The sequence below is a fragment of the Nerophis lumbriciformis genome, linkage group LG11 (assembly GCF_033978685.3).
Source record: "Nerophis lumbriciformis linkage group LG11, RoL_Nlum_v2.1, whole genome shotgun sequence".
NCBI classification, from domain to species: Eukaryota; Metazoa; Chordata; class Actinopteri; order Syngnathiformes; family Syngnathidae; genus Nerophis; species Nerophis lumbriciformis.
Genome location: NC_084558.2, coordinates 25,938,119 through 25,964,137, shown reverse-complemented (window position 1 = coordinate 25,964,137; position 26,019 = coordinate 25,938,119). Strand labels below are relative to the sequence as shown.

The 26,019-nt window shown below is 38.6% G+C and overlaps 1 protein-coding gene across 6 annotated transcripts in view; it reads left to right on the top strand.

Moving 5' to 3' along the window:
• csmd3b (CUB and Sushi multiple domains 3b) overlaps window positions 1-26,019 on the top strand; it is an 877,422-nt gene that overhangs the window by 618,323 nt on the left and 233,080 nt on the right. For all 6 annotated transcript variants that reach the window (XM_061966990.2, XM_072914110.1, XM_061966991.2 and 3 more), the window contains 2 exons: window positions 18,274-18,377; window positions 18,523-18,635. In XM_061966990.2, coding sequence (XP_061822974.1) covers window positions 18,274-18,377; window positions 18,523-18,635 — 217 coding nt within the window. The remainder of the gene's footprint in view (window positions 1-18,273; window positions 18,378-18,522; window positions 18,636-26,019) is intronic.

Genomic DNA, 26,019 nt, shown 5'->3' with positions numbered 1-26,019 from the left:
TTATCAAAATTCTAGCAAAGTTATTTAAATTAGGGAAAAGAAAAAAAAAAGTGATTTCACTGTTAAAGCATGGGGATATGGGACCACTTTAGAGAACATTTACAGTAAAAACAAAAATGTATACAATTATTTCCAATATTTTTGAGGAATTCTTACTGTTAAAGTATTTTTGTGTAGATTGAAACTATTCTGATCCTCGTCGTATCTTATAACAGCTACCAGCAATTATTTTGTTGCTAAAAAAAAAAAAAAATGTTAAAACAGAGCCATTAATCCCATCTCTAGAAGGCAGTTGCTGGAACATAAATACAACCGGAAGTAGAAGAGAGTCTACAGTGACCCCTGCTGGAATAATTATGCTATTGGCAACAAATGTTCGAAATAAACTAATCTCATAACCAATTACCATAGCTAATGTTGCTCGCTAGTAAACATTTCATGTTGTCACAAAACAACCTTTCATTGTGAACATTATGAAGGGGGCCTGAAGAAACTAATATAGGGATTTGGCAGAACCGGACGCCATCATTCAATGCTATTGGGAGTGGATCACTGTGCACGTGCGGCACAGTGTGCTGCGCGAGCGGTGCAATGCAAAAATCAAAATGTAATGCTTGGCTGTTGAAATGCATAATATGGCACGATTTGTCATCGGTGCTGTTTAAAACAGCCTTCATGTCTCACTATATATAATTACAGCGTAATTTCTTTCTCTGAAAATCGCATGCTGTTACCTGTATAAAGTCTTGGTTTCAACTAAATAAATACCTATCTTTCATGAAGGCAACGTGAAGAGGACGCCCCTTATCCTTTTGCTGATCGGTCTGTCATTAGGCCACGGCCCTTGCACCTTTTCCACGAAAAAAAGGGCCAAAAGTCTGAACCTGATAAAAACAGATTTGAATCTGAAAAAGATGTGGAACTTGAAAAAAAAAAAATCAGAAAAAATTTAGAGCTCAAATATCAAAATCTATAAAAAATTAAAATGAAAAAAATAAAGAATTCATTAAAAAAAATTCTGTTCATAACTTTTATGGACAGAATTTATAGGCGCAGTCAAGGCGTTGAGGGGATCCGGTTTGGTGGCTGCAGGATTAGGTCTCTGCTTTTTGCAGATGATGTGGTCCTGATGGCTTCATCTAGCCAGGATTTTCAGCTCTCATTGGATTGGTTCGCAGCTGAGTGTGAAGCGACTGGGATGAGAATCAGCACCTCCAAGTCCGAGTCCATGGTTCTCGCCCGGAAAAGGGTGGAGTGCCATCTCCGGGTTGGGGAGGAGATCTTGCCCCAAGTGGAGGAGTTCAAGTACCTCGGAGTCTTGTTCACGAGTGAGGGAAGAGTGGATCGTGAGATCGACAGGCGGATCGGTGCGGCGTCTTCAGTAATGCGGACGCTGTATCGATCCGTTGTGGTGAAGAAGGAGCTGAGCCGGAAGGCAAAGCTCTCAATTTACCGGTCGATCTACGTTCCCATCCTCACCTATGGTCACAAGCTTTGGGTTATGACCGAAAGGACAAGATCACGGGTACAAGCGGCTGAAATGAGTTTCCTCCGCCGGGTGGCGGGGCTCTCCCTTAGAGATAGGGTGAGAAGCTCTGTCATCCGGGGGGAGCTCAAAGTAAAGCCGCTGCTCCTCCACATCGAGAGGAGCCAGATGAGGTGGTTCGGGCATCTGGTCAGGATGCCACCTGAGCGCCTCCCTAGAGAGGTGTTTAGGGCACGTCCGACCGGTAGGAGGCCACGGGGAAGACCCAGGACACGTTGGGAAGACTATGTCTCCCGTCTGGCCTGGGAACGCCTCGGGATCCCCCGGGAGGAGCTGGACGAAGTGGCTGGGGAGAGGGAAGTCTGGGCTTCCCTGCTTAGGCTGCTGCCCCCGCGACCCGACCTCGGATAAGCGGAAGAAGATGGATGGATAAAAAAAATTAGGTGTGAATCAAAAATATATTAAACTTGAAAAAAAAATGTGTTAATTTATTTTTATTTTTAATACACTGATGTATTTTTCAACATTCAACTTCAGAACCTGAACTTTCAGTTTCAAAGTCAAATTTTTCAGATACAAAACTTTTGACCCTGATTTACGTCCATATTGTTTGGGGGAGGGGGTGGAGAACTACCTGTCTCTAGGCTCAGTGTTTAACTTTAGTTTTGGAGCAAACATTTGGGTTATGAGCCTCCCCACTGCTAGTTGCCATAGCGAATGCCACTGTGAACCTTGAAAAATCCAACCAAAATATCTGGCCTTACTCGCTAGCATTAGCAGCCAGAGATCGACATAACTTTTTTTTTTCCAACAATGGGTCGAAAGAAAGCTAATGTGAAGGAAAGTGCTGCGAAGAAGAAGCAAAGCTATCATGGAAAAACATGACTGAGGTGTGTATGTCGCCAACTTGGCGAAGCAGATCGAGCATCTCACTCTACAATCTGCACCATACTGACACAGAAAGAGTTGATAAAGGACACAATAATGCGGACATTTACCCATGAAAATATGGAGAAGCTGCTGATGGTGTGTTCTATGTAGAAGCAGCGACAAAGAGATACCGTAGAAGTCCGTTCTCTAAGGTAAATACTAGAGGTGTCCGACACAAATTTTTCACTTCCGATACTGATATCAATCCGATACTATATCGGCACGTTTTATGCCGAATATTTTTATGATTTTGTAATAGTAGGCTACAATTTGTAGGGTTGATTAAATTAAATTAGCTAAAGAGAAAACCAAGGTTTGGTAGGAACAAACTAAACCATTTATTATTAACTGGCTGAACTTATGCTGTCTTTAATTCAATTGAAGTGGAGTGTAAATTAGTTTTTGGACGATACCAAATATTCACAATAATGCATTGAATTTAGCGCATGACTCATCATGATGCAATCGTTTGATTCAGACACATGTGTTATTGATACTTTTTAACAAGCTTCTGCCTTTGAGACTTTGTATGTGTAAGTAATGTGTAACTATATTTATTTAATACATGCTTATATTGACAAATGTCATGTTTTAAACAGTTTTTTTTTACGAATGTCTAGCTGGTGTGCTATTGTTTGCTTATCTGTTGTGTAGCTGCTAACTCCTAGTATTATCATTGTGAAATTACCATCTAAAACTACTGTATTTGTTTGTAGTACAGTCGATTGAATTGTTTTTACACTGTGTATTAAAAAAATATGTTACATGTTAAAATTGTGCTGTTCTTAGGGGGCCAAGCATGGATCAATTAGATTTGAATTAATTTCAATGAGCGGCTTTGTTTTGAGATCCAAGTATTTTGTGTTACAAGCTCCGTCACATTCCGATTATACCCGTAAACTGAGGTACCACTAAAAGGTATCTGACTTCTTCATTACAGTAAAAGTCAGATTTTTTTTTTTTTTTTTATCAAACCCAAGCCTTTATTGGTATGTGGTCATGAATCCAAACGGGGGCCATGTTTACTCCCGCAAACACACAGTGCCTTGTAGCTGCATTTCCAGTGGGTGTTTTGTAGCTCTGTGTGAGACATATAATACGTAATACCAATCCCAATTATGGGGTTTAATAACAGCCATGGAAATATTTTAGCACAGGCAACACAGTAGGGGTGCATGTTTTGATAAATGTTCACCCTTTTGTATGCAGCGTTTCTGAGTAGAAGAGAGCTTTCACAGACAAAAACACTTCCATGTATTGAAAGATCTCCATGGTTTCAAAGAGCTGTTGTTATAATTTAATGTTGCGTGTTATGTCGTAAACATGCCAGGTGGCTCTCTAAATGACATGCTCAGTGCGTCTTCTATCGCATTACATAGAGAAGTGCCCGGAACAGTATGTTGTGCATGAATTTAAGCCTCTCAGTATGATGCACAATAATAATAAAAAAACAGCATTGTTGATTTTGGAATGAAACTCATTAGATTGTGTGCTGTACCTAATATACTGTCCTTTAATTTCATAGTGCATTATAAGACAATCATAGTGAAGCAAACTTTCGACACTTTCAACTTTTTGCATTGTGGCTCAAACAGGAGGTAGCAATGTTCTCAGTGTTAAAAGATACACTGTATATTTTTATGAAAGCATAACTTGAGTGATAATGAGAGCTCTTCATCACATTTCAGTGCATGACTGACAGTAAAAATGGAGACATTTTAATACAACACCCCCCCTCAAAGCGGACGTTGATAAGGCATGAGTGACAAATCCTTTAATTTCACTCGCTAATATCCTCCTTTCTTCATTTATTTTTTTACATCCCGTCAAGACTTTTATTGTGTGTTCATAGCAGACGGAATTGGCACATGAATTAAAGATTGGCACTGTAAAAGCTCAATATGTAAATCTCACATATTGCTCACGGATTTTGTAACACCGACGGACGGGCTCACTGGCTGGCTGCCGTCACTTAAGTGTCATGGCTTCCCTCGCGGGTTCTTTGACGTAATTCACAAAAGATTCCAGGAAAGCTTTTAACGCCACCAAGCATCAGTCCATCAAACGCAGGGGGAACTTGTGATGGATTGTAAAAGTTCGGAAAATATACAGTCTCTTTTTTCCCTCTGATTTAAAGGGGACCTATTATGCAAAACCTTTTTTTTTTTAACTATTAGTACCTGCTTTTGTGTATTTGAGATGTGCATAACTCCCATAGCAGATATATTTATAAAACAATCTTGTCTTCCTGTTACGGTACAGCAGGAAAAGAGGAGACGGCACAGATGCAGAGACGTCGTTCAGCTCTATTTATTATATTGACAATAGGAAATGAGCCGTGTAACTAATCCAAAATGTGTATGTGTGCGACTATATATAGTGATTATATGTTGAGTGTTACCGGGAGTGTTGAGCGAGGTGCGGAAGTCCAAGAGGGCAAGGCAAGCTCGGAGATCCAGGGACAGGCAGGAGGTCAGGGGCAAGAGCGAGGCGTCAAAGTGTCCAGGCGGGAGGTCGAGATCCAAAAAGGCAGCCAGGGAACCAGAGGGGAACACAGGGAGACGAGGCACACTGCTCGTCACGCGGGAACAAAGGTTTGCTGTGTACTGGAACAGATTTTGATATTTGATTTTTGATTTGTATTAACGATCCCCACTAGCTGGTTGCCACAACAACCCACTAGTCTTCCTGGGGTTCCCAAACTCAATACAATTACAAGTAAAAGCTTACAATTATAACTACACAATACAGAAACAAATAAAAAACAGATAAGTGCGCCTTGGCATGCGCCCGGGCCGTGACAATATGTGTTATGACCCTTTGCCCGGATCATGTTTTGTTTTGTTAGTTTGACTACCTCAGTTCTGTTTTCAGCACCCCTGGGTTTGTGTTTTGGTTTCCATGGGTCATACTTGCCAACCCTCCCGGATTTTCCGGGAGACTCCCGAAATTCAGCGCCTCTCCCGAAAACTTCCCGGGACAAATTATCTCCCGAAAATCTACCGAAATTCAGGCGGACTCAGGTCCGCATGGACCTGAGTCCGCTTTCCCACAATATAAACGGTGTGCCTGCCCAATGACGTTATAACTGTAGAATGATCGAGGGCGTGTTCTTGGTTCCTTATGTGGGTTTATTGTTAGGCAGTTTCATTAACGTCCTCCCAGCGCGGTAACAACAGCAGTCACGTTTTGGTCTACCGTAAAGCAGTTCGTCTGCCGTAAACAGCAATGTTGTGACACTCTTAAACAGGACAATACTGCCATCTAGTGCATTTGATGAAAGCACTTTTGTGCGTGCCACACATCAATGCATCATCAGAGAGGGTGTTCAGCATGGTTAGAAAAATAGTGACAGAGAATAGAACAAGGATGGACAATTCAACCCTTAACTCAACAAGTATATGTGTAAATAAATGAACACTGAAATTCAAGTATTTCTTTTTTATATATATATATATATATATATATATATATATATATATATATATATATATATATATATATATATATATATATATATATATATATATACAATAAAAGAAATATATATTTATAGCTAGAATTCACTGAAAGTCAAGTATTTCTTCTATATATATATATATATATATATATATATATATATATATATATATATATATATATATATATATATATGAAATACTTGACTTGGTGAATTCTAGCTGTAAATATACTACTCCTCCCCTCTTAACCCCCCCCCCCCCACCTCGCGAAATCGGAGGTCTCAAGGTTTGGCAAGTATGCCATGGGTGCTGATTAGTTTCACCTGCCTCTGATTAGTGTTCGGGACGCTCACCTGCTCTTGGGCACAAATCAGAGCTACACATTCCTGTCTTTCGCCACACACTATCTGGCTGTCTTATTTGCTTCCACGCAACAGTTACGACGTCTATTCCTACGATTCCAGAGCTAAGCTTTGTTTTTGTTTGCCTGTTTTTATGCTAAGCGTTCACACTAGCTATTTCCTTAGCTTAGCTTCTCGTGCGATCGGAACGCTAGTCTTTTTTTGTAGTTTCGGCATGTTTCATAGACAATAAATCATTGTCTCACCTGCACCTTGCTTTCGGTATTTCCTGCTGCATCTTGGGAGAACAACCATGTCGTTACAATATGTATATCTACTTGACATATACAATGATGGCAGAAGTACTTTTCAATAGTTGCATTGGAAAGTGAAGGCATTTTATGGGTTTGTTGCAGTGAAATTGCGGCAGAATGGGAAAGTTGCAATAAATTGTTCTGATTTCCCTCTGTAATTCTAATGGAGGAAATTTGCTCAAGAAATTGGCATAGTTTGCAGGGATTGGTTGAATTGCCATTATCGCAACAATATAAAATCCTGAAGGGATAGTATGGATCTATGAACGCAATAAAGCCCCAACCTTTGACACCGTGGCGTTCACTGATAATTCAACATGGCAGCAGCCGTAAGCGCTTGCACGGCTGACACGTCTCAGCCGGCGGAGCCTCGCTGCATTCGCAAGCAGCGTCTTCACGTCCGCCATGCATCATAAACAGAGGTGAGCACGGTGGCCGGCGCCGCAGATGAGGGGAGCCAATGAAAAAAGCAAATGAGGGAGAAGGCAGCGAGCGGGAGACGAAGAGGCATTACTAACGGCCTCTCTGGCCCCGCCATCCCCAAGGTTAAATGAGAAGAGGGGGAATGAATTGGCTCTAAAGGCTCATTCCGCAGCGACTAAATGAAGCAATAACGTCAGGGAGCCATAGAAGCCCATTAACGCTTAACCCCGGTCAGGGTGGGGGGGGGCAAAGAAGCAAAAGTGAACAGGTCGACATGAAGAAAACCTGCCACTCTTCATCGTGATCACAGACGCTTCACAGACGCTGCATGTGGAACATCTAAGAGGGGAACAACAGCGGAGTTTGACCATCTCTTTGTCTCCCATCTTCTATAATGTGATGGTTTGGAGCAGCAAAGAAATAAAGTGGAGATGTTAGGAGGAAGGCAGCACGTTGGAACAGTGGTTAGTGCATCTGCCTCACAATACGAAGGTCCTGAGTAGTCTTGGGTTCAATCCCAGGCTCGGGATCTTTCTGTGTGGAGTTTGCATGTTCTCCCCGTGACTGCGTGGGTTCCCTCCGGGTACTCCGGCTTCCTCCCACTTCCAAAGACATGCACCTGGGGATAGGTTGATTGGCAACACTAAATTGGCCCTAGTGTGTGAATGTGAGTGTGAATGTTGTCTGTCTATCTGTGTTGGCCCTGCGATGAGGTGGCGACTTGTCCAGGGTGTACCCCGCCTTCCGCCCGATTGTAGCTGAGATAGGCTCCAGCGCCCCCCGCGACCCCAAAGGGAATAAGCGGTAGAAAATGGATGGATGGATGGATGGATGTTAGGAGGAAAAAAGCCTGCCGCTTTTTGTCCTCATCGGACACACTGAGCATAGAGCATCGAGTAGTGGAGTTAAACTAATAATAATAATACGTTTTATTTGGTATAGCGCTTTTCAGGGTACTCAAAGACGCTTTATAGGATAAAAATTAAAATAAACAGTTCAAAGTAATAATACATAATAATACATGAAGGATAACTTAGGATAACTTCAGTTATAATTGGAGGGAAATAAAAACAATGAAATAAAAAAGACTGGCATAAGCAAAAACTCTAAAAAAAAAAAAAAAACATTAAATTTTTAAACATTTAAATAAGAAAATTAAGTTTTTAACAGGAAACCAAATAAAAACTGACTTACCGACCGTTTTCTGGCTCCCGACGCGCAGTTAAATAACTACTTTGGAAATATTGGACCAAATCTGGAGCAAAGGGTCAGTTGAGGACATGAATGATACCACAGACAGAAATCCCTACTGATTGTGACAGAATTGATATGGAAGCGATAATAATGGTTATTGAAGAGATTACAGACCTTAAATGTACAGTATATCAGAAATGTATATTTTCAGACAAATTCCCAAACAAAATGAAAAAAGCAAAAGTTGTACCAATTTATTAACCTGACTCTCGCCAGATCCTTGTAGTTCGCTGAGCTCCACACAAGGATCTGGGACTTCTCAATAGGAGATTTATTTCAGAAGGCGGGGCCTTGTAAAAAAAATCATTGTATGTGATTGGATAAACCACTTGTCCGTTATCTTGAAGGACGTGCTACTTCAACCATTCACATCGAAATCAACCCGTGACGCTGATGAGAGCCAAAACAGAACAGCCGATAACAACAGAGCGAAAAGTTAGAGAACTTTTACCGAAACAACGCAGCAATGTCAGTAAACGATCGATGTCGCAAAACAGTTGCAATAGCAGAATCAATGTCAGCACACGACTCCTCGCTGCGTGCCGCCATTGTCGTTTGAATCAAACAGTCGCTTCGGCGCTACGTCACATCTATGAAATCGCACCCGGCGATCCTGATTGGTTCATTATTTTTTGCTATCTTGAAGGAGTTTGCGATGGCTTTGAGCGCTGATCGTTGTGTGGAGCTCAGCGAACTACAGGGATCTGGCGAGAGTCAGGTTACCGATTTATAAGACTGGAGACAAACACCAGTTAACAAACTATAGACCTGTTTCCTGACTTCCACACGTTTCAAAAACTAATGAAAAATTATTTAACAACAGTTTGGACAAATTCATGAGTGAAAGCTGAACACTAGCAGAGGACCAATACGGATTCAGAACCAACATTTCGACATCAATGGCATTAATCGAAATAACGGAAGAGATTATGCAATGCAACAGATGGTAAACAGTGTACAGTGTGCAGTAGAGGTGAGAATCTTTGGGCACCGCACGATTACATTACGACTACAATTTAAGAGCTACGATTTGATTAAAAATCGATTATTGGTTCATCTTTAATATGTATATATATATATTGATGCAGTTTTACATTTCACTAAATAAGCGTTTAACATTTGCAACTTTAAAAAAACAAACTCATTTTGAATAAGAAACACCTAAATTAATTTCCACATTTATTAAATAAATGAAAATGTGTTCAAAATTGGAACATAAGTGCCCTTTAATAAAGGAGCTGGTCAGATCTCTCAGTGAGGTGGCTCGCTGCAGTCAGCCACATTTTAGAACTGTCTGCATTACTTTTTTTGCAATAAATAAATCGATAATCGATTATTGATTTTTACTAATCGATTCCGTAATCGTTCATGTCCGAATTGCGATGCATCTAAAAATTTATTATTTCCCCCAGGCTCTAAGCTGCAGTATTTATGGATTTAATAAAAGTATTTGACAATTAATCATAATATCTTAATTAGCAAATTAGAACAGTATGGCATCAGAAGGTTGTACTCGAACTGGGTAAGAAGATACTTAACCAACAAAAACAATAGGTGAAGCTAGGAGAACACACGTCTACAACTGTAAATGTATCTGGTGGCATACTCCTGTAGTTAGTTAGTTGGTTAGTTAGTACTATTTGCAGACGACACAACTGTGTCTTGTTCAGGAGCGAACACACACAGAAGCTAATACAAAAAATAGAAGAAAGTAGCAAATTAAAAAGATGGTTTGACAAAAACAGACTATCTTTAAATCTCAGTAAAACTAAAATATTGCTATTCGGTAACAGCAGAACAGAAAGTCAAGCACAAATATAAATAGATGGAATAGACAATGACAGAGTAAAACAAATCAAATTTTTGGGTGTAATAATACATGATAAAGTTAACTGGAAATGTTTAACACTTAATTAATGAGTAAATCAAAATATGTTCTGGACCAAAAATCACTCCATATTCTCTACTGCTCGCTGGTGTTACCATATCTGAGTTATTGTGTAGAAATATATGGGTAAATAACAACCAAAGTACCCTTCATTCAATAATTGTGTTCCAAAAAAGATCAGTTGGGATAATACATAATGTTGGATATAGAGAACATTCTAATCCTTTATTCATTAAATCCAAAAATATTGAAATTCAGTGATTTGGTGCATTTGCAAACAGCTTTTGCAAAATGTAGTTTTTAGTATTTTTTGCTAGCAGCACTCATGCATCACCATGATTCAAGTATTTTCAGTGGATAGTAAATGTATACTCTACATCAGTGTTTTTCAACCTTTTTTGAGGCTGGGCAATAATCCAGAGGCACACCACCAGCAGAAAACGTAAAAAAATGAAACTCCACCAGGTCGTCGTGCCTTATTTTGAGTTTGTTGGTGTTTTATTGTGTGTAGTGCTTCAGTTATTGTCTTGCGCTGTTATTTTGGTGGCTCTTCCTGTTTTGTTGGTGTTTCCTGTAGCAGTTTCATGTCTTCCTTTGAGCGCTATTCCGCGCACCTGCTTTGTGTTAGCAAGCAAGACTATTTAACTTCTGTTTCTGTTTACTTTGTAGCCAGTTCAGTTTTACTTTTGTTTTGCATAGCCATCCCTATGCTTCAATGCCTTTTCCTTTCCCTTTTGTTCATTTTTAGTTTAAGCGTTACATACCTTTTTACCTTTTGCATATTGGGTTCACGACAAACTGTCCTCATCTCACCCGACACATTCCGACTTTTACAAAGCAATGAACTACCTGCTGCCACCTACTGGCATGGAATTTTACATGATTACTAAGGAACGGCACATTATTTGCAGATTATAATTATTGATTTGCAAAAAATATTTTTTGGACCAAATAGGTGAAGTTGCATAATTTCCCACGGCACACCAGATAATATCTCACGGCACACTAGTGGTTGATAAACACTGCTCTACACAAGCTGTACACTGACAATTTTCAATAATATAACTTGCCTCTTGAAAAGATATGCTAGGCGAAATGTGGAGGTTGTGCTCTTTCCCACTGTAAACGTAACATTTAGGGTAGCAGCTCATCCATACCTTATTTTGCTTTTCCACCACCGCTACCAAAGGAAGCGCTTTATCATGCAGGAAGGCAATTCTACTGCCTCATTGGCCAGCGGCCTTAGATGGATGGAAAGCAGGCAACCAATTAGAAAGAGAGACACGGAGGCGGTGACAGACAGAGCGAGAGATGGATGCTCGCGTGGAAGCTGACCAATTAGAGGGGAGGAGAAATATGTACATATGCGCTTACACCATAGGAATTAGGGAGCGCACACTTTGGAGTCCATATTTCACGGCGGACACTACGCACCACCCCCTCGGTGCACTGTGGCTATGTTTCGGCTGTGTTTAATGCCGTGTGAACTGTGCTGATGCGGCTGCAGGGGCGTAGCACAAAGGAGCTTTATGGTCGCACGTCCATCATGGTAACCTCGTGCTCGCCTTTATAAAGGACACCGCTTTGATTCCTACGCTTCCTTTCCATGTAAAACCTCTCAACTTGTTAATCCTTGGGATATTTTATGGTCACATCCGATGCTCACTGTGGACTTTTAGTGTCTTGTTTTGGATTTGAAGGCAACAATGTATATTTCCTTGGGGTGAACAGTCAATCAATCAATCAATCAATCACAGATTATTTATACAGTATAGCCCTATATCACAAGTGTTTTAAACGGCTGCATAAGCCACAACGACATCCTCGGCTCAGATCCCACAGTACTTTTATTGGTACGGAACAGAAAGTGCAACTGCCTGGCAATGTAGTCGTTTGTTTATTCAATAAACAAATGAAGTGGTGTCAAGGCGAGCACTAATGCGAAGGAGGAGCGGGATTTTGAAAATGATAGAGTTTGCAACAGTGTACCTTTTCAAAGAAATACCGTACAGTCTGGAACCAGTATATAAGCCGCACCCTCAAAATTTTTGAAGAAAAAAACATTTGTTCCCTATATTAGCCGCACCGGACTGTAAGCTGCAGATACAGTATGTATGTTGTGAAATTAGTTATTTACACTTAAAGATTTTGTAAATGTTTATTTACATTCCTTAAATCTAATTTAAAACATCTGTATGCTTGTACAACACTTAAAGCATTTAGCATATCAGTATGTGGAATTAAATTATGGAATGGATTAACCAAAGAAATCAAACAAAGCACCAGTATGATTCACTTTAAGAGACTGTTCAAACTGCAAGTGTTCACAAAGTACACTGAACAAGAATTATAATGATTATCTTCAACCCTTTATTTCCCCTTTTTTATTTATTTTTTATTTTTTATTTTTTTATTGAGACAAAGATAATTTATGTATTTAATATTTGTTTACTTACTATGGTATACTATTTGTTTATTATTTATTTGTTCACTGTTATGTTACAGAGAACACAGAAATAGGATAAAATTGCTATGGTAAGAATAGGGCTAGGATTAAATAAGATCAGCTTCTTTCTACTCTTTTTCGGACGTGCTGTAATGAAACAACTGAAAATATTTGATGAATTACTTTGTATCGTATGCATGTTCGAAATAAACTGAAACTGAACTGAAGTGAACTGAACTAATTGTTTCCAAACGGGGCCTGTAACACATACTTGCCAACCCTCCCGGATTTTCCGGGAGACTCCCGAAATTCAGCGCCTCTCCCGAAAACCTCCCGGGACAAATTATCTCCCGAAAATCTCCCGAAATTCAGGCGGACTCAGCTCCATGCGGACCTGAGTCCGCTTTCCCACAATATAAACGGTGTGCCTGCCCAATGACGTTATAACTGTAGAATGATGGAGGGCGAGTTCTTGGTTCCTTATGTGGGTTTATTGTTAGGCAGTTTCATTAACGTCCTCCCAGCGCGGTAACAACACACAACAACGGCAGTCACGTTTTGGTCTGCCGTAAACAGCAATGTTGTGACACTCTTAAACAGGACAATACTGCCATCTGGTGCATTTGATAAAAGCACTTTTGTGCGTGCCACACAGCAATGCATCATCAGAGAGGGTGTTCAGCATGGTTAGAAAAATAGTGACAGAGAATAGAACAAGGATGGACAATTCAACCCTTAACTCAACAAGTATATGTGTAAATAAATGAACACTGAAATTCAAGTATTCATTATATATATATATATATATATATATATATATATATATATATATATATATATATATATATATATATACAATAAAAGAAATATATTTTTATAGCTAGAATTCACTGAAAGTCAAGTATTTCTTATATATATATATATATATATATATATATATATATATATATATATATATATGTATATATATATATATATATATATATATATATATATATATATATATATATAATATATGAAATATATATATATATATATATATATATATATATATGAAATACTTGACTTGGTGAATTCTAGCTGTAAATATACTCCTCCCCTCTTAGCCACGCCCCCAACCACGCCCCTCCCCCACCTCCCGAAATCGGAGGTCTCAAGGTTGGCAAGTATGCTGTAACACGCCAGTAAAACGGATGATCAAACAAAAAAAAGTCATGGTCATGGAACCACTAGCTGCAAAATCTAACTCTCCAATCAGCTAAACATACTCTATAACTCCATGGGGCCATTTTGGTGAATTTACTGAGGAATTTGTGAAATTGACACACTACAAAAAGTATACCATCGTAAGTTAATATTACTAACAAAGACACTTGTAAATGTGTTAGCATATTAGCTTTTGCTAACCACGATAGCTTGAATGTATTACGATAGCATGTAGAAATATGCATGAAAACTCTACTATCAAACATGACGGTTTAGTACGTTTTAATAGTTTTAGTTCTACTGTAAAACTTATAAACGTTGCTTGGAGTGATGAATGAAGAAACCATAGTAAAAGATACACTGTGGACGACGATAGCACTTGTGATTCCGGTTCCAAGCACTAAACGGAAGGAAATACTGTAGACATTCAACCCGCAGCACTTGCAGTGAGCAAACTCGTCCAAAAGATTGCACCAAAGCACAAACAATTACGCACCTTTTCAGTGTCTGTCGGTGTTTATAAATTAGCTGCACCATTTTATAAGCCACAGGGTACAAAGTGTTGGAAAAACGTAACAGCTTATAGTCTGGAAAATACGGTACGCAAAACAGTTGTTCCATAAAGGTTCAGTCCACCAAATTGGTGCCATTTTCATTTTGTAACTCTCAAAATAAACTTACTCGAAATCTAATCTGAATACATACACATAGTGTAATGAACTACTCAAAAATCGGATTGGCCTATCTCAGGCTTTTTTGTACAATGTTCCTCATTTTCATTTGGTAACAGGACTGGAAGTAACAGGAGTGAGTTTTTAGCATAGAATTAGCAAATTAATTAAATATAGCCTAATGGGCTTTATGCTCAAAGCAAGTTGACATTAAGCACATCACAGTGATTTAACAAAAAAAATAAACAAATAGCATCAAAATAATATTTTAGGTAACAAGGCTCTGCTGAGGCGCTAATCCACATCAAGTTACATCATGGAGTACGCAAGAAAATAAAGAAGTTAACTTACTTTAAGCCTTCCCATGACGTGCAGAGGATGTGAATGATGCAACGTCCTGTAGACCACGGGACTTAGAGGGAGTAAGGTGTGGGCAGTGCTTCCAAATACATTTCTGTCACCAACCATCTGAATTGATTAGAGCCTGTTGATTAGATTGAGCACTGCTGCCCCCTTGCTGCAGGCTTGTATGTCGTTATAACATGAATGTATAGAAGTAAATAATTAATATCTCCCGTGCTGCTCGCGATCCCCTCAGGGGATGATGATCCACTATTTGGCAAACACTTTATTAGGGTAACAGGACTGAGTAAAAACACTAAAGTGTGAATTTTGCATCTTTTTTTTTTATAAAAGAAAATAAACTTAATGTATAGTTGGCATAAGAAGAAACACAACAGACATGCAAAACACACACACACACACACACACACACACACACACACACACGCACACACACACACACACACACACACACACACACACACATATACTTTCTGAAGTATATTTTTCCAGTGTTCAAGGTAGTTGAACCCGCAGCGGGAAAAGGCTGGCTTTTTGTGCCCTTTCAGTACATTTTTTGCTGTATTTTGGCTTTCATTTTGGTTGCATTACTAAATTATACATCATTCTTCACCAAAGGGTTTCTCTCAGGTTAAATTTTAAAATGTCAATGTCCAATTCTTTCACAACTGGCAGTTATTCCACAATACCCCCAAAGCCAAACAGAAAATAAAGGTCCTTTGTTTTTCAAAGGGCATACCAATATTTTGGAGTCATATAATTGTTTTACTTTTTTTGCTCAAATCTCTGAGTCAACTTCAACCCGAAACATAAATACCAAACATATAACAGTCGTCTTTTAAATAGGGCTGTCAAAAAAATCGATTAATGTGATTAATCACAAAAAAAGCATATGTGTGGATTAATCGCAAAATGTATTTTGACCATACAGTACATGCTTTACCGTAACTCAAATGGTTAAATGGTGCAGGTTGTTTTATGGTCACTAATCAGTCAGGTCAGTATTAAGATGAGTGTGTAGTATATAATATAGTAGTATAGTATAGTAGTAGTACTGGTGTACTCGATGGAAAATTTCACATCAGAATAAATCCTGATTGGACTTTAGATAAAACCGAATACGTTTTAAACATTTGGAGAAAATAAGTGCATTCAAGTAAAACATTTAGAAAAATGTTGCTGTCAGACATTATAAAAATAAAATTTCAGTTGTGTCAAAAAATGGGGCTCTATTTTTAAATGAATTTAACTTAACAGCAAGTAATAACCTGTGATTAATCATGATTAATCCAAACTAAAAATTATGATTAATTTGATTAAGATATGTATCATTTAACAGTACTCATCTTTTTTTTAACCCTTTAAAGGCCTTTTGATCTAATGATGTCACAGTTTTCAAATACCGTATGTGCCGCCCCCACTAAATTCTAGAAGAAGAAAAAAAAAGGTTTTTCCTATATTAGCCGCACCAGATATATAGCGGTATGCTATGAAATGAGATACTGTATGTACCGTATTGTTCCGAGTATAAGTCGCCCCGGAGTATAAGTCGCACCGGCCGAAAATGCATAATAAAGAAGGAAAAAAACATATATAAGTCGCACTGGAGTTTAAGTCGCATTTTTTGGGGAAAATTTATTTGATAAAACCCAACACCAAGAATAGACATTTGAAAGGCAATTTAAAATAAATAAAGAATAGTGAACAACAGGCTGAATAAGTGTACGTTATATGAGGCATAAATAATCAACTGAGAACGTGCCTGGTATGTTAAAGTAACATATTTTGGTAAGAGTCATTCAAATAACTATAACATATAGAACATGCTATACGTTTACCAAACAATCTGTCACTCCCGATCGCTAAATCCCATGAAATCTTATACGTCTAGTCTCTACGTGAATGAGCTAAATGATATTATTTGATATTGTACGGTAATGTGTTAATAATTTCACACATAAGTCGCTCCTGAGTATAAGTCGCACCCCCGGCCAAACTATGAAAAAAACTGCGACTTATAGTCCGAAAAATACGGTATGTAGATTTTGTAAATGTTTAATTACATACCCGTACACGTTTCCAAACCGTGCCTTTTACTTGGCAGTAAAACAGCTGATCAAACAAAACAGAAAAGTCATTGTCTTCATTCAGGTTCTGTAAGGCTGAATATGTTTATCAGGATTGTTCTTCCATGTACTTTGTAAACACTTTGATTTGGAACAGTTTATTTAAAGTGGATCATTTCAGTACATTGTTTAACCCCTTCCATGATTTAGCCGTTAGCAAAGCAAAAACCATAGATTAACGGCACCTTTGGATAAACCGCAGGGTTCACAGTTTTGGAAAAAAGGTGCGGCTTATAGTCCGGAAAATACGGTAGAATCAATTTATGTTACTAATTTAAATCTGTGACACTATCTCATCAAAAGGCCTTCTCAAGGGTCAAATTAAAAACGGTATTGAGTTGAGTTGAGAAATTTGAGTTAAAAAATAAAAAAATACAAAATTTGTTACACGCTTCAAAACGTTCTATGTTTGACTTTGAAGATATTGAATTAAAAGTCCCAGGGGTTAAAATACAAAATTAAAAAAACATATATAAATGTTTTTCTATTGATTATGCAATCAGATCAATGTACAGAACACTTTTTGATTAATAAAATAAAATAAAATAAAATCACTGTTTATCTAACTGTGTATTTATACATTTTAACCGATTGGTTACCCTGAGATGGGAAATGGTGCTACAACTTGATCTATTAATGCTGCAACTTTTTTTTTCATAAAAATATAATAATAATTCAGACTCATTACTGTGCAATACAACACTGGCTTCAAACCCGAAGTTTGCAATGTTAAAAGCACAAAACAAAACAAAGGGATCAATTTGAGCATGGCTGGTGTGTCTTGGTAGTTGCAGTGAAGTCACGTCAGCATCTCCACTCTTTAAGCCTGTGAGATGTTTCTGAAGTCCACAAGCGGGATATTGAATCTGGAAATCTGGAATTTCCCCTCAAGCGGTAGAAGAAGACGGACAGGAAAAGGGGAGCGCTAGAGAGAGAGAGAGAGCTTTCAATCTCTCCCTGAGGGTGAAAATCAAATTTGAAATATTCTTCCACAGTAGTCGGCCAGCATCAAAGATGGGGCTCATTATTATTAGCGCTTGCTCCCCAAGTGGCTGTCATCTTTCTCCTTCCCAGTCTTCCTTGTCCTCGCTCTCCTTCCTCTCCCACATGAAGCACAGAGTGTTGCGTGAATAATTCCTGATCAGAGTCTGGAGCTTTGTGCCGAGCGCCGAGTGCATCGCAGGTCTTCTTTTTGTGATGCATTCAGGGACTTGCAGTGAAGCTCCACCTCTGGTCAAGGCTAATTCCTGGGGGACACAAAGTGTTTTTGATCCAGTCAGCATTGCAGCTGAGATACATCTCATTCCCTTCATATTCAGACCGCATTCGATTAAAGTTTTCCCCAAACTTATTTTCCACCACAGGTAATCCAGATCAACTTTGAAGAGTTTGACTTGGAGGTCGCCTACGACACGTTGACCATAGGAGATGGAGGCGAGGTGGGAGATCCTACGACCATCCTGCAGGTGTAAGTAGGACTTTGTTACACTCACGCACGCCAAAAAGCCCTGGCGACTCGTTATGAGGGGCAATGACCATTTCACGGCAGCGCTCCACAATGACCCTTTATGTCTAATGGTCATGATGATGATGATGATGATGATGTGTTGCAGTCTGTCAGGCAGCTTTGTCCCTGACCTGATCGTCAGTATGACCCACCAGATGTGGCTCCACCTGCAGTCCGACGAGAGCGTTGGATCCATCGGGTTTAAGATCAACTACAAAGGTACATCTGAAAAACATCTCAAATAAAACCCACTTGTTATTTCATCATAGTTCCCTAACATGAACTGGAAAAATGACTTTTTTAGAAGGAAGTATCCTTACAGCCTAGACAAACTTATTTGTTATTATGTGTTAATACATCTTAATTGTTAAAAATATATATATATATTTTCTTACATTTGCAAGTACCAGAATAGACGTCCGATGCCATTGTATTTCCAAGACATAGAATAGCATGCATTCAGCACTACAGTGTGTTGCCTTAGCTATGAAGTAGTCTTTCCCATTAAACAGAATGTGTCTTTTTTGTTGATTCCTAGAAAGTGTTTATACTGTAAGTATTGTACGTATTACACAGCAGCTGTTTGATTGTAACATGCATCAAATTTGTGGGTGTTGAAATAGCCATGTAAAATTGCTAATGCAAATCGGTAGCATGTCTATGGCAAATGAGCTTGCGCATTTCGAAAAGTGAAGCTGTACTCTACTCTTTGTTGGCATTGAACATTGTAACATTACCTCAAGGCACTCCGGCTGAGTCCACTCTTAGTGCTTGATTGCTTGAGCCGGTGCTAAGGTTGCCACCGGACGTGACGTCAAGGGTATCCAAATATTGCACTGTTTGAATTTGAAGTGAATCGATACACGGTAGTACCAACGGCCTTAGGATGAACCTATAAAAGTACAGAATTCGGTACGGTCTTCCTGTCCCACTGTTTGTAACCTTCACACGTCTGCCTAGAGGGCGCTAACTTTCCCTTTTTCTTTTTACCATTATATTTCATCCTCTACCACCTTTTGGGCACGTAACTACGCCCCACGTAACACACATTACCTTTGTGTGTCGTAAGCAAATGATAGCGATATGGCAGAGTCCAGCTTTCATATAATGTATATTCTATTGCAGTGGTTCTCAAACTGTGGTACGTGGGCTCCATCTAGTGCAGTGGTTCTTATCCTTGTTGGAGGTACCGAACCCCACCAGTTTCATATGCGCATTCACCGAACCCTCCTTTTTTTTCAAATTCAAGATAAAGTTATTATATGTTTTTGGTAACACTTTAGTATGGGGAACATATTTTAAGTAGCAAAGACTTAATTTAGAGTTTTTTGGACAGTAGGGGAACATAATCTAAGTCACAAATACTTAATTTAGAGTTATTTGGTTCGGGTTTGGGTTTGGGTTAGAGGGTTAGGGCCAGGGTTAGAGGGTTAGGGTTATAATAAGGCCATGCTGGATAAGGCATTGATAAGTACTTAATAATGACTAGTTAAGAGCCAATATGTTACTAATTTGCATGTTAACAAGCAACTAATTTATGGTGAATATGTTCCCCATACTAAAGTGTTACCATGTTTTTTTTACTGGTGCACAAAATGAACCGTGCATGAACATCACCTTGTTCAAAGAACAAAACCAACACAGTGCATAAACTCACAACAAACTACACACCTGCAAATCAGTCTGACTTCTGCTGTTGCCGTATCCGTAATACGCCGATAGGGAGAAGTATTTATTTACACGATGAGTCGGGTGTGTTTTCACCTCCACCGAACCCCTGAGGCCGACTCACCGAACCCCTAGGGTTTGATCGAACCCAGGTTAAGAACCACTGATCTAGTGGTATGCTGAAAAATCACTTAATTAAGTGATTAATGTTTTATTTTCCAATATTCAAACACAATATTAAATATACTTGTTAAACAATACCTTTGCCTTGTTTTTAATGAATACTTTGGCCTACTGTGCTATTGTATATCTTAATGTTGGTCATTAGGGTGGTACTTGAAGAGCCACTTATTTTCTGAGATAGTACTTGGTGAAAAAAGTTCGAGAACCACTGTTTTATTGTAACAGCAACATCATTGCATATTGTTAGTTGCTTCTTTGGAACTGCTTCTGTGTGTGTGTACAGCGACTGCTATATATATGTTCCGTAATGTTAACATAAGCTAGCCGGTGTTGTCCTTTTTGGTTTGAAAAATTTAACTTTAAGCAAGTTGTAAACAGCTAGCCTAGAAGTTAAACTTAAAGTTAAGTTAAAGTACCAATGATTGTCACACACACACTAGGTGTGGTGAAATGTGTCCTCTGCATTTGACCCATCTCCTTGTTCACCCCCTGGGAGGTGAGGGGAGCAGTGAACAGCAGCGGTGCCGCGCCCGGGAATCATTTTTGGTGATTTAACCCCCAATTCCAACCCTTGATGCTGAGTGGTAATGGGTCTCATTTTTATAGTCTTTGGTATGACTCGGCCGGGGTTTGAACTCACAACCTACCGATTTTAGGGCGGACACTCTAACCCAGTGGTTCTTAACCTGGGTTCGGCGGAGGTCAAGACACACCCGACTCATCGTGTAAATAAATACTTCTCCCTATCGGCGTATTACGGATACGGCAACAGCAGAAGTCAGACTGATTTGCAGGTGTGTAATTTGTTGTGAGTTTATGCACTGTGTTGGTTTTGTTGTTTGAACAAGGTGATGTTCATGCACGATTCATTTTGTGCACCAGTAAAAAAACATGGTAACACTTTAGTATGGGGAACATATTCACCATTAATTAGTTGCTTATTAACATGCAAATTAGTAACATATTGGCTCTTAACTAGTCATTATTAAGTACTTATTAATGCCTTATTCGGCATGGCCTTATTATAACCCTAACCCTCTAACCCTGGCCCTAACCCTCTAACCCTAACCCTAACCCTAACCAAATAACTTTACATTAAGTCTTTGTTACTTAGAATATGTTCCCCATACTAAAGTGTTACCAAAAACATATAACCTTGTCTTGAATTTGAAAAAATACAACATTTTATTTTTCACTAAAGAAGCGTTCGGTGAATGCGCTTTTGAAACTGGTGGGGTTCGGTAACTCCAACAAGTTTAAGAACCACTGCTCTAACCACTAGGCCACTGAGTAGGTTGCAATGGTTGTATCTCGTTAAAATATGACTGTGATGTTAGCATTGTCGCTTACATTGCTGTGCTAATGTTGCTATCATTTGTGTCCTCTTGTCCCACTCTTTATTGTTACGTTGTTGTAGCGAGCCGATCATGGTAGCCTGTTAAAATGTGGTTGTGATGTTAGCATTGCCGCTTACATAGCTGTGTTAATGTTTGTGTCCTCCTGTCCCAGTTTTTGTTTCCGTAGTTTTAGCTAGCCTAGCATGGTAACCTGTTAAAATATGACTGCAATATTATAGTTGTGTAGCTCACACAGCAATGCTAATGGTGCCAACTTGTTTGTCGTCACGTTTTTGTAGCTAGCCTCGCATGGTAGCGTGGTAAAATGTGACTGGGATATTAGCATTATCGCTCACATAGCTATGCTAATGCTGCTATTTTTTTTGTCATGTCCTACTTTGTTACGTTGTTGTAGCTACCCTAGCATGGTAGCCTGGTAAAATGTGATTGTGATGTTAACATTATTGCTCGCATAGCGATGCTAATGTTGCTAAATTGTATGTCCTCCTGTCCTACTCTTTATTGTTACATTGTTTTAGCTGGCCTAGAATGGTAGCCTTTGAAAATGTGACTGTGGTGTTAGCATTGTCGTTCGCATTGTTATGCTAATGTTGCTAAATTGTGTGTCCCCCAGTCCCAATCTTTATCGTTACATTGTAGCTAGCCTAGCATCGTAGCCTGTTAAAATGTGAAAAAGTGTATAAATTGGACCTTTAAAAAGCAATAGAAATAATTCTAAATGCTAATGTTCCAACATAAGGATTTTATGTGTTGCTTGCTGGCATTTCACTCAATGATTTGGTTAAATTGCTCAACAAACTAAGTGTAATTTAATAATGAAAGATTTGACAATACAAAGCAATTGTAGGGGCGTGAACATTTGATGCAAGTATCAAATTAAGTGTTCCCAGTCAAGATTGATAGATTTCAAGATAATTGTAAGCCCAAAGCGATAAACATTATCTACCTTTATGTATGTATTTCGAGACATGTGGTCCTCCTTTGCTGCAAAAACTCACCTTGACATCCTTTGTGCTAATAAAAAATACCTCACATATTAATAAAAGCACGTTAAAAGAGCAGATGAAAAAGGTAAAATAAAATCTCAAAGGATATGAAATTAAGAGTGTGGGAGATGGAGGACATTACGAGTAGTAATGGTGTAGTAAGATTAAATTTTTATAAGTCTGAGATGGAGGCCTTGACAAAGAACTCAGTGAGTGAAATCATCACATCAAGTGAGCAGAACGAACTAGATAGTAGAACATCGCTTTTCGACGATGACGCCGCATATTTTTAGATACCTAACACGGCGGATGATGGGATAATGCTGCGAGGTTGCCTTTTCTAAAAAGAAAAAAAAAAAGCCAGCGCTCTGGGGATAGAGTCATTGCCAGAAAAGATTTCCTGAAATCACTATTCATGTGGGATTGCATAAATATGGAGCAGAGGTGTGCAGAACACGTGTCGTTGTTAGCCACTATTAAGTCTGCTGAGATCTATGGTATTACATCTTTTACTTGCTTTCACTTTCATACACGTAAAAGATTGCATATTATAGTACTTTTCACAATTTTGAAATTAGTCTCTGAGGTTCCTCAATAGAGTATGAGAAGTTGTCCAAAACATATCCTCGATGCTGAGATGTGAACAGTTTAGAAGTGCTTCTTTGCGAAGCCTGCCTTTTCAAGGACGGGCTCTTCTAACGCTGTAGGGACACATATTACTATGAGAATATCAATAATTGCATAATTGAAATTAATTATGGGTGGCATGGCTTAAAGTTATTATTATTTGCTTTTTTATAATTATTATTTTCTAATATAAGTGTTTTGGCCCATTTACAATGACTATAACATATTGTTTTTCATGAGCTGTATACTAGTATAGGCAGCACGGTGGAACAGGGGTTAGTGCGTCTGCCTCACAATACGAAGGTCCTGAGTAGTCCTGAGTTCAATCCCGGGCTCGGGATCTTTCTGTGTGGAGTTTGCATGTCCTCCCCGTGACTGCGTGGGTTCCCTCCGGGTACTCCGGCTTCCTCCCACTTCCAAAGACATGCACCTGGGGATAGGTTGATTGGCAACACTAAATTGGCCCTAGTGTGTGAATGTGAGTGTGAATATTGTCTGTCTATCTGTGTTGGACCCGCGATGAGCTGTCGACTTGTCCAGGGTGTACCCCGCCTTCCGCCCGATTGTAGCTGAGATCGGCTCCAGCACCCCCCGCGACCCCGAAGGGAATAAGCGGTAGAAAATGGATGGCCTAAAATTAAGACCCGGATTCGCATATACTAGTTCTCGGGACGCAGTTCTAAAAACTACCACACTCGAGTTTAAGTTAAAAGTTAAAGTACCAGTGATAGTCACACACACACTAGGTGTGGTTAAATTAACCTCTGCATTTGACTCATCCCCTAGTTATAGGAAAGACCCTTCCCTATAGGGACTTTTCCTTGTCACGTTCGCACATGGGGATGCTGGGGACATTGGTAAGTAACATGTGTGACGCGTGACATATTACTTTAGATCTATACCCAAGCTAAGACTTTTGTACTGTTTACTAACCTTCAAGCTCCTGTAATGGTGAAACGTTCTCGTCGTTCATCACTCTCTGAAGCCCCGCGCTGGTGTCTTTTGTTGCAAGAAGAGCTTTGACCTCCTTCTCGGTCCATTTATTGCTGGCTGTGTCCATTTTTCCTGTTGCTGTTGCGATCTCGTGAACAACTCTGTGGGACTTTTTAAAAATGGCGGGTCTGTGTTGTGGGTAGGAGAAAGGCCGTAGCTCGTCAGTTCAACCAATTACCAAACACCTACGTATTTTCGTTCCTATGGGACTCAGTTTAGACCCTGCCTCAGAGTAGGAGCTAAAATGGTTCTAGGATCTGAGCGCCGTAGTCCCTAGTTCCGTATGTCCGAACAAGACGAAAAACGGCCCCCGGGGACTAAAAAGGTTATAGGAACTCCAGAAATAACTTATATTGCTATATATATTGCAGTCTCCTGCGATAACGATATACATCACAATATCTTTTGTGGTGTATACTGTATTTTTCGGACTATAAGTCACAGTTTTTTTCATAGTTTGGCCGGGCCCCAGTGCGATTTATATATGTTTTTTCCCTTCTTTATTATGCATTTTTGGCAGGTGCGACTTATACTCCGGTGCGACTTATACTCCGAAAAATACGGTGTATATATATATATATATATATATATATATATATATATATATATATATATATATATATATATATATATATATATATATATATATATATATGATATTAGAACCATTTCAAAACGGGTTACTAAGGCTCCTAATTTGGCTGCTGATGTATGCAGTAACATATTGCATCATTTCTATTGTATTATTTGGTTAAAAATATTAATTATTATTATTATTATTATAATAATAATTAATATTTTTAACCAAATAATAGAACCATTTCAAAACGGGTTACTAAGGCTCCTAATTTGGCTGCTGATGTATGCAGTAACCTATTGCATCATTTCTATCGTATTATTTGGTTAAAAATATTAATTATTATTATTATTATTATAATAATAATTAATATTATAAATATATATATATATACATATATATATATATATATATATATATATGATATTAGAACCATTTCAAAACGGGTTACTAAGGCTCCTAATTTGGCTGCTGATGTATGCAATAACATTTAGTATTATTATTTGGTTAAAAATATTAATTATCCACTTGCTAATTTACAATGACGTTTTTTCTGTTGTAACGCAGTTCTATTAACACTTCTGTTAAAATGTAATAAGCACTTATTCTTATTTTTTTGGATACTTTACATTAATTTTGGGTGATACTACAAATGTGGGTATCGACATCGATAAAGTAGCAAGTAGTTAGAGGCACAGTATTGATTATATCAATACTGATGTTAATATTTCAATTATCTAAGCTCATTAAATGATTACATTTTTGATCACAATTATAATCAGATGAAAACAAAGACAAAGGATGGTGGTTTAACAATATTAATTTAATATTGACATTATTTCCTACTATTGGCTCTGATTTAAATATGACATTTTTTGCCCATATACTGTAGTCCTACTGTACCCAGGAACTTATTTCCCGAGTTTGAAAACTATAACAAAAGCGACAAATAATTTTTTAGATAATAACATGTATTGACACTGTAGTGTCGACCATATACCAATACAACACTCAGTATCAATACTGTCGATATTTGTTGATATATCCACACACCTTTGTTTACACTCAACAGCTCGAGCTTAGTGATGAGCATATCTTTCTACAGTGTGTAGTGTAGTATGTTTAGCTATTCCTCATCCTCCAGTGACAATTGCACTTTCAAGAAACAGAGTTTGTTTGCCGCCATGGAGGAGAGGATTAGAGACTTAGAA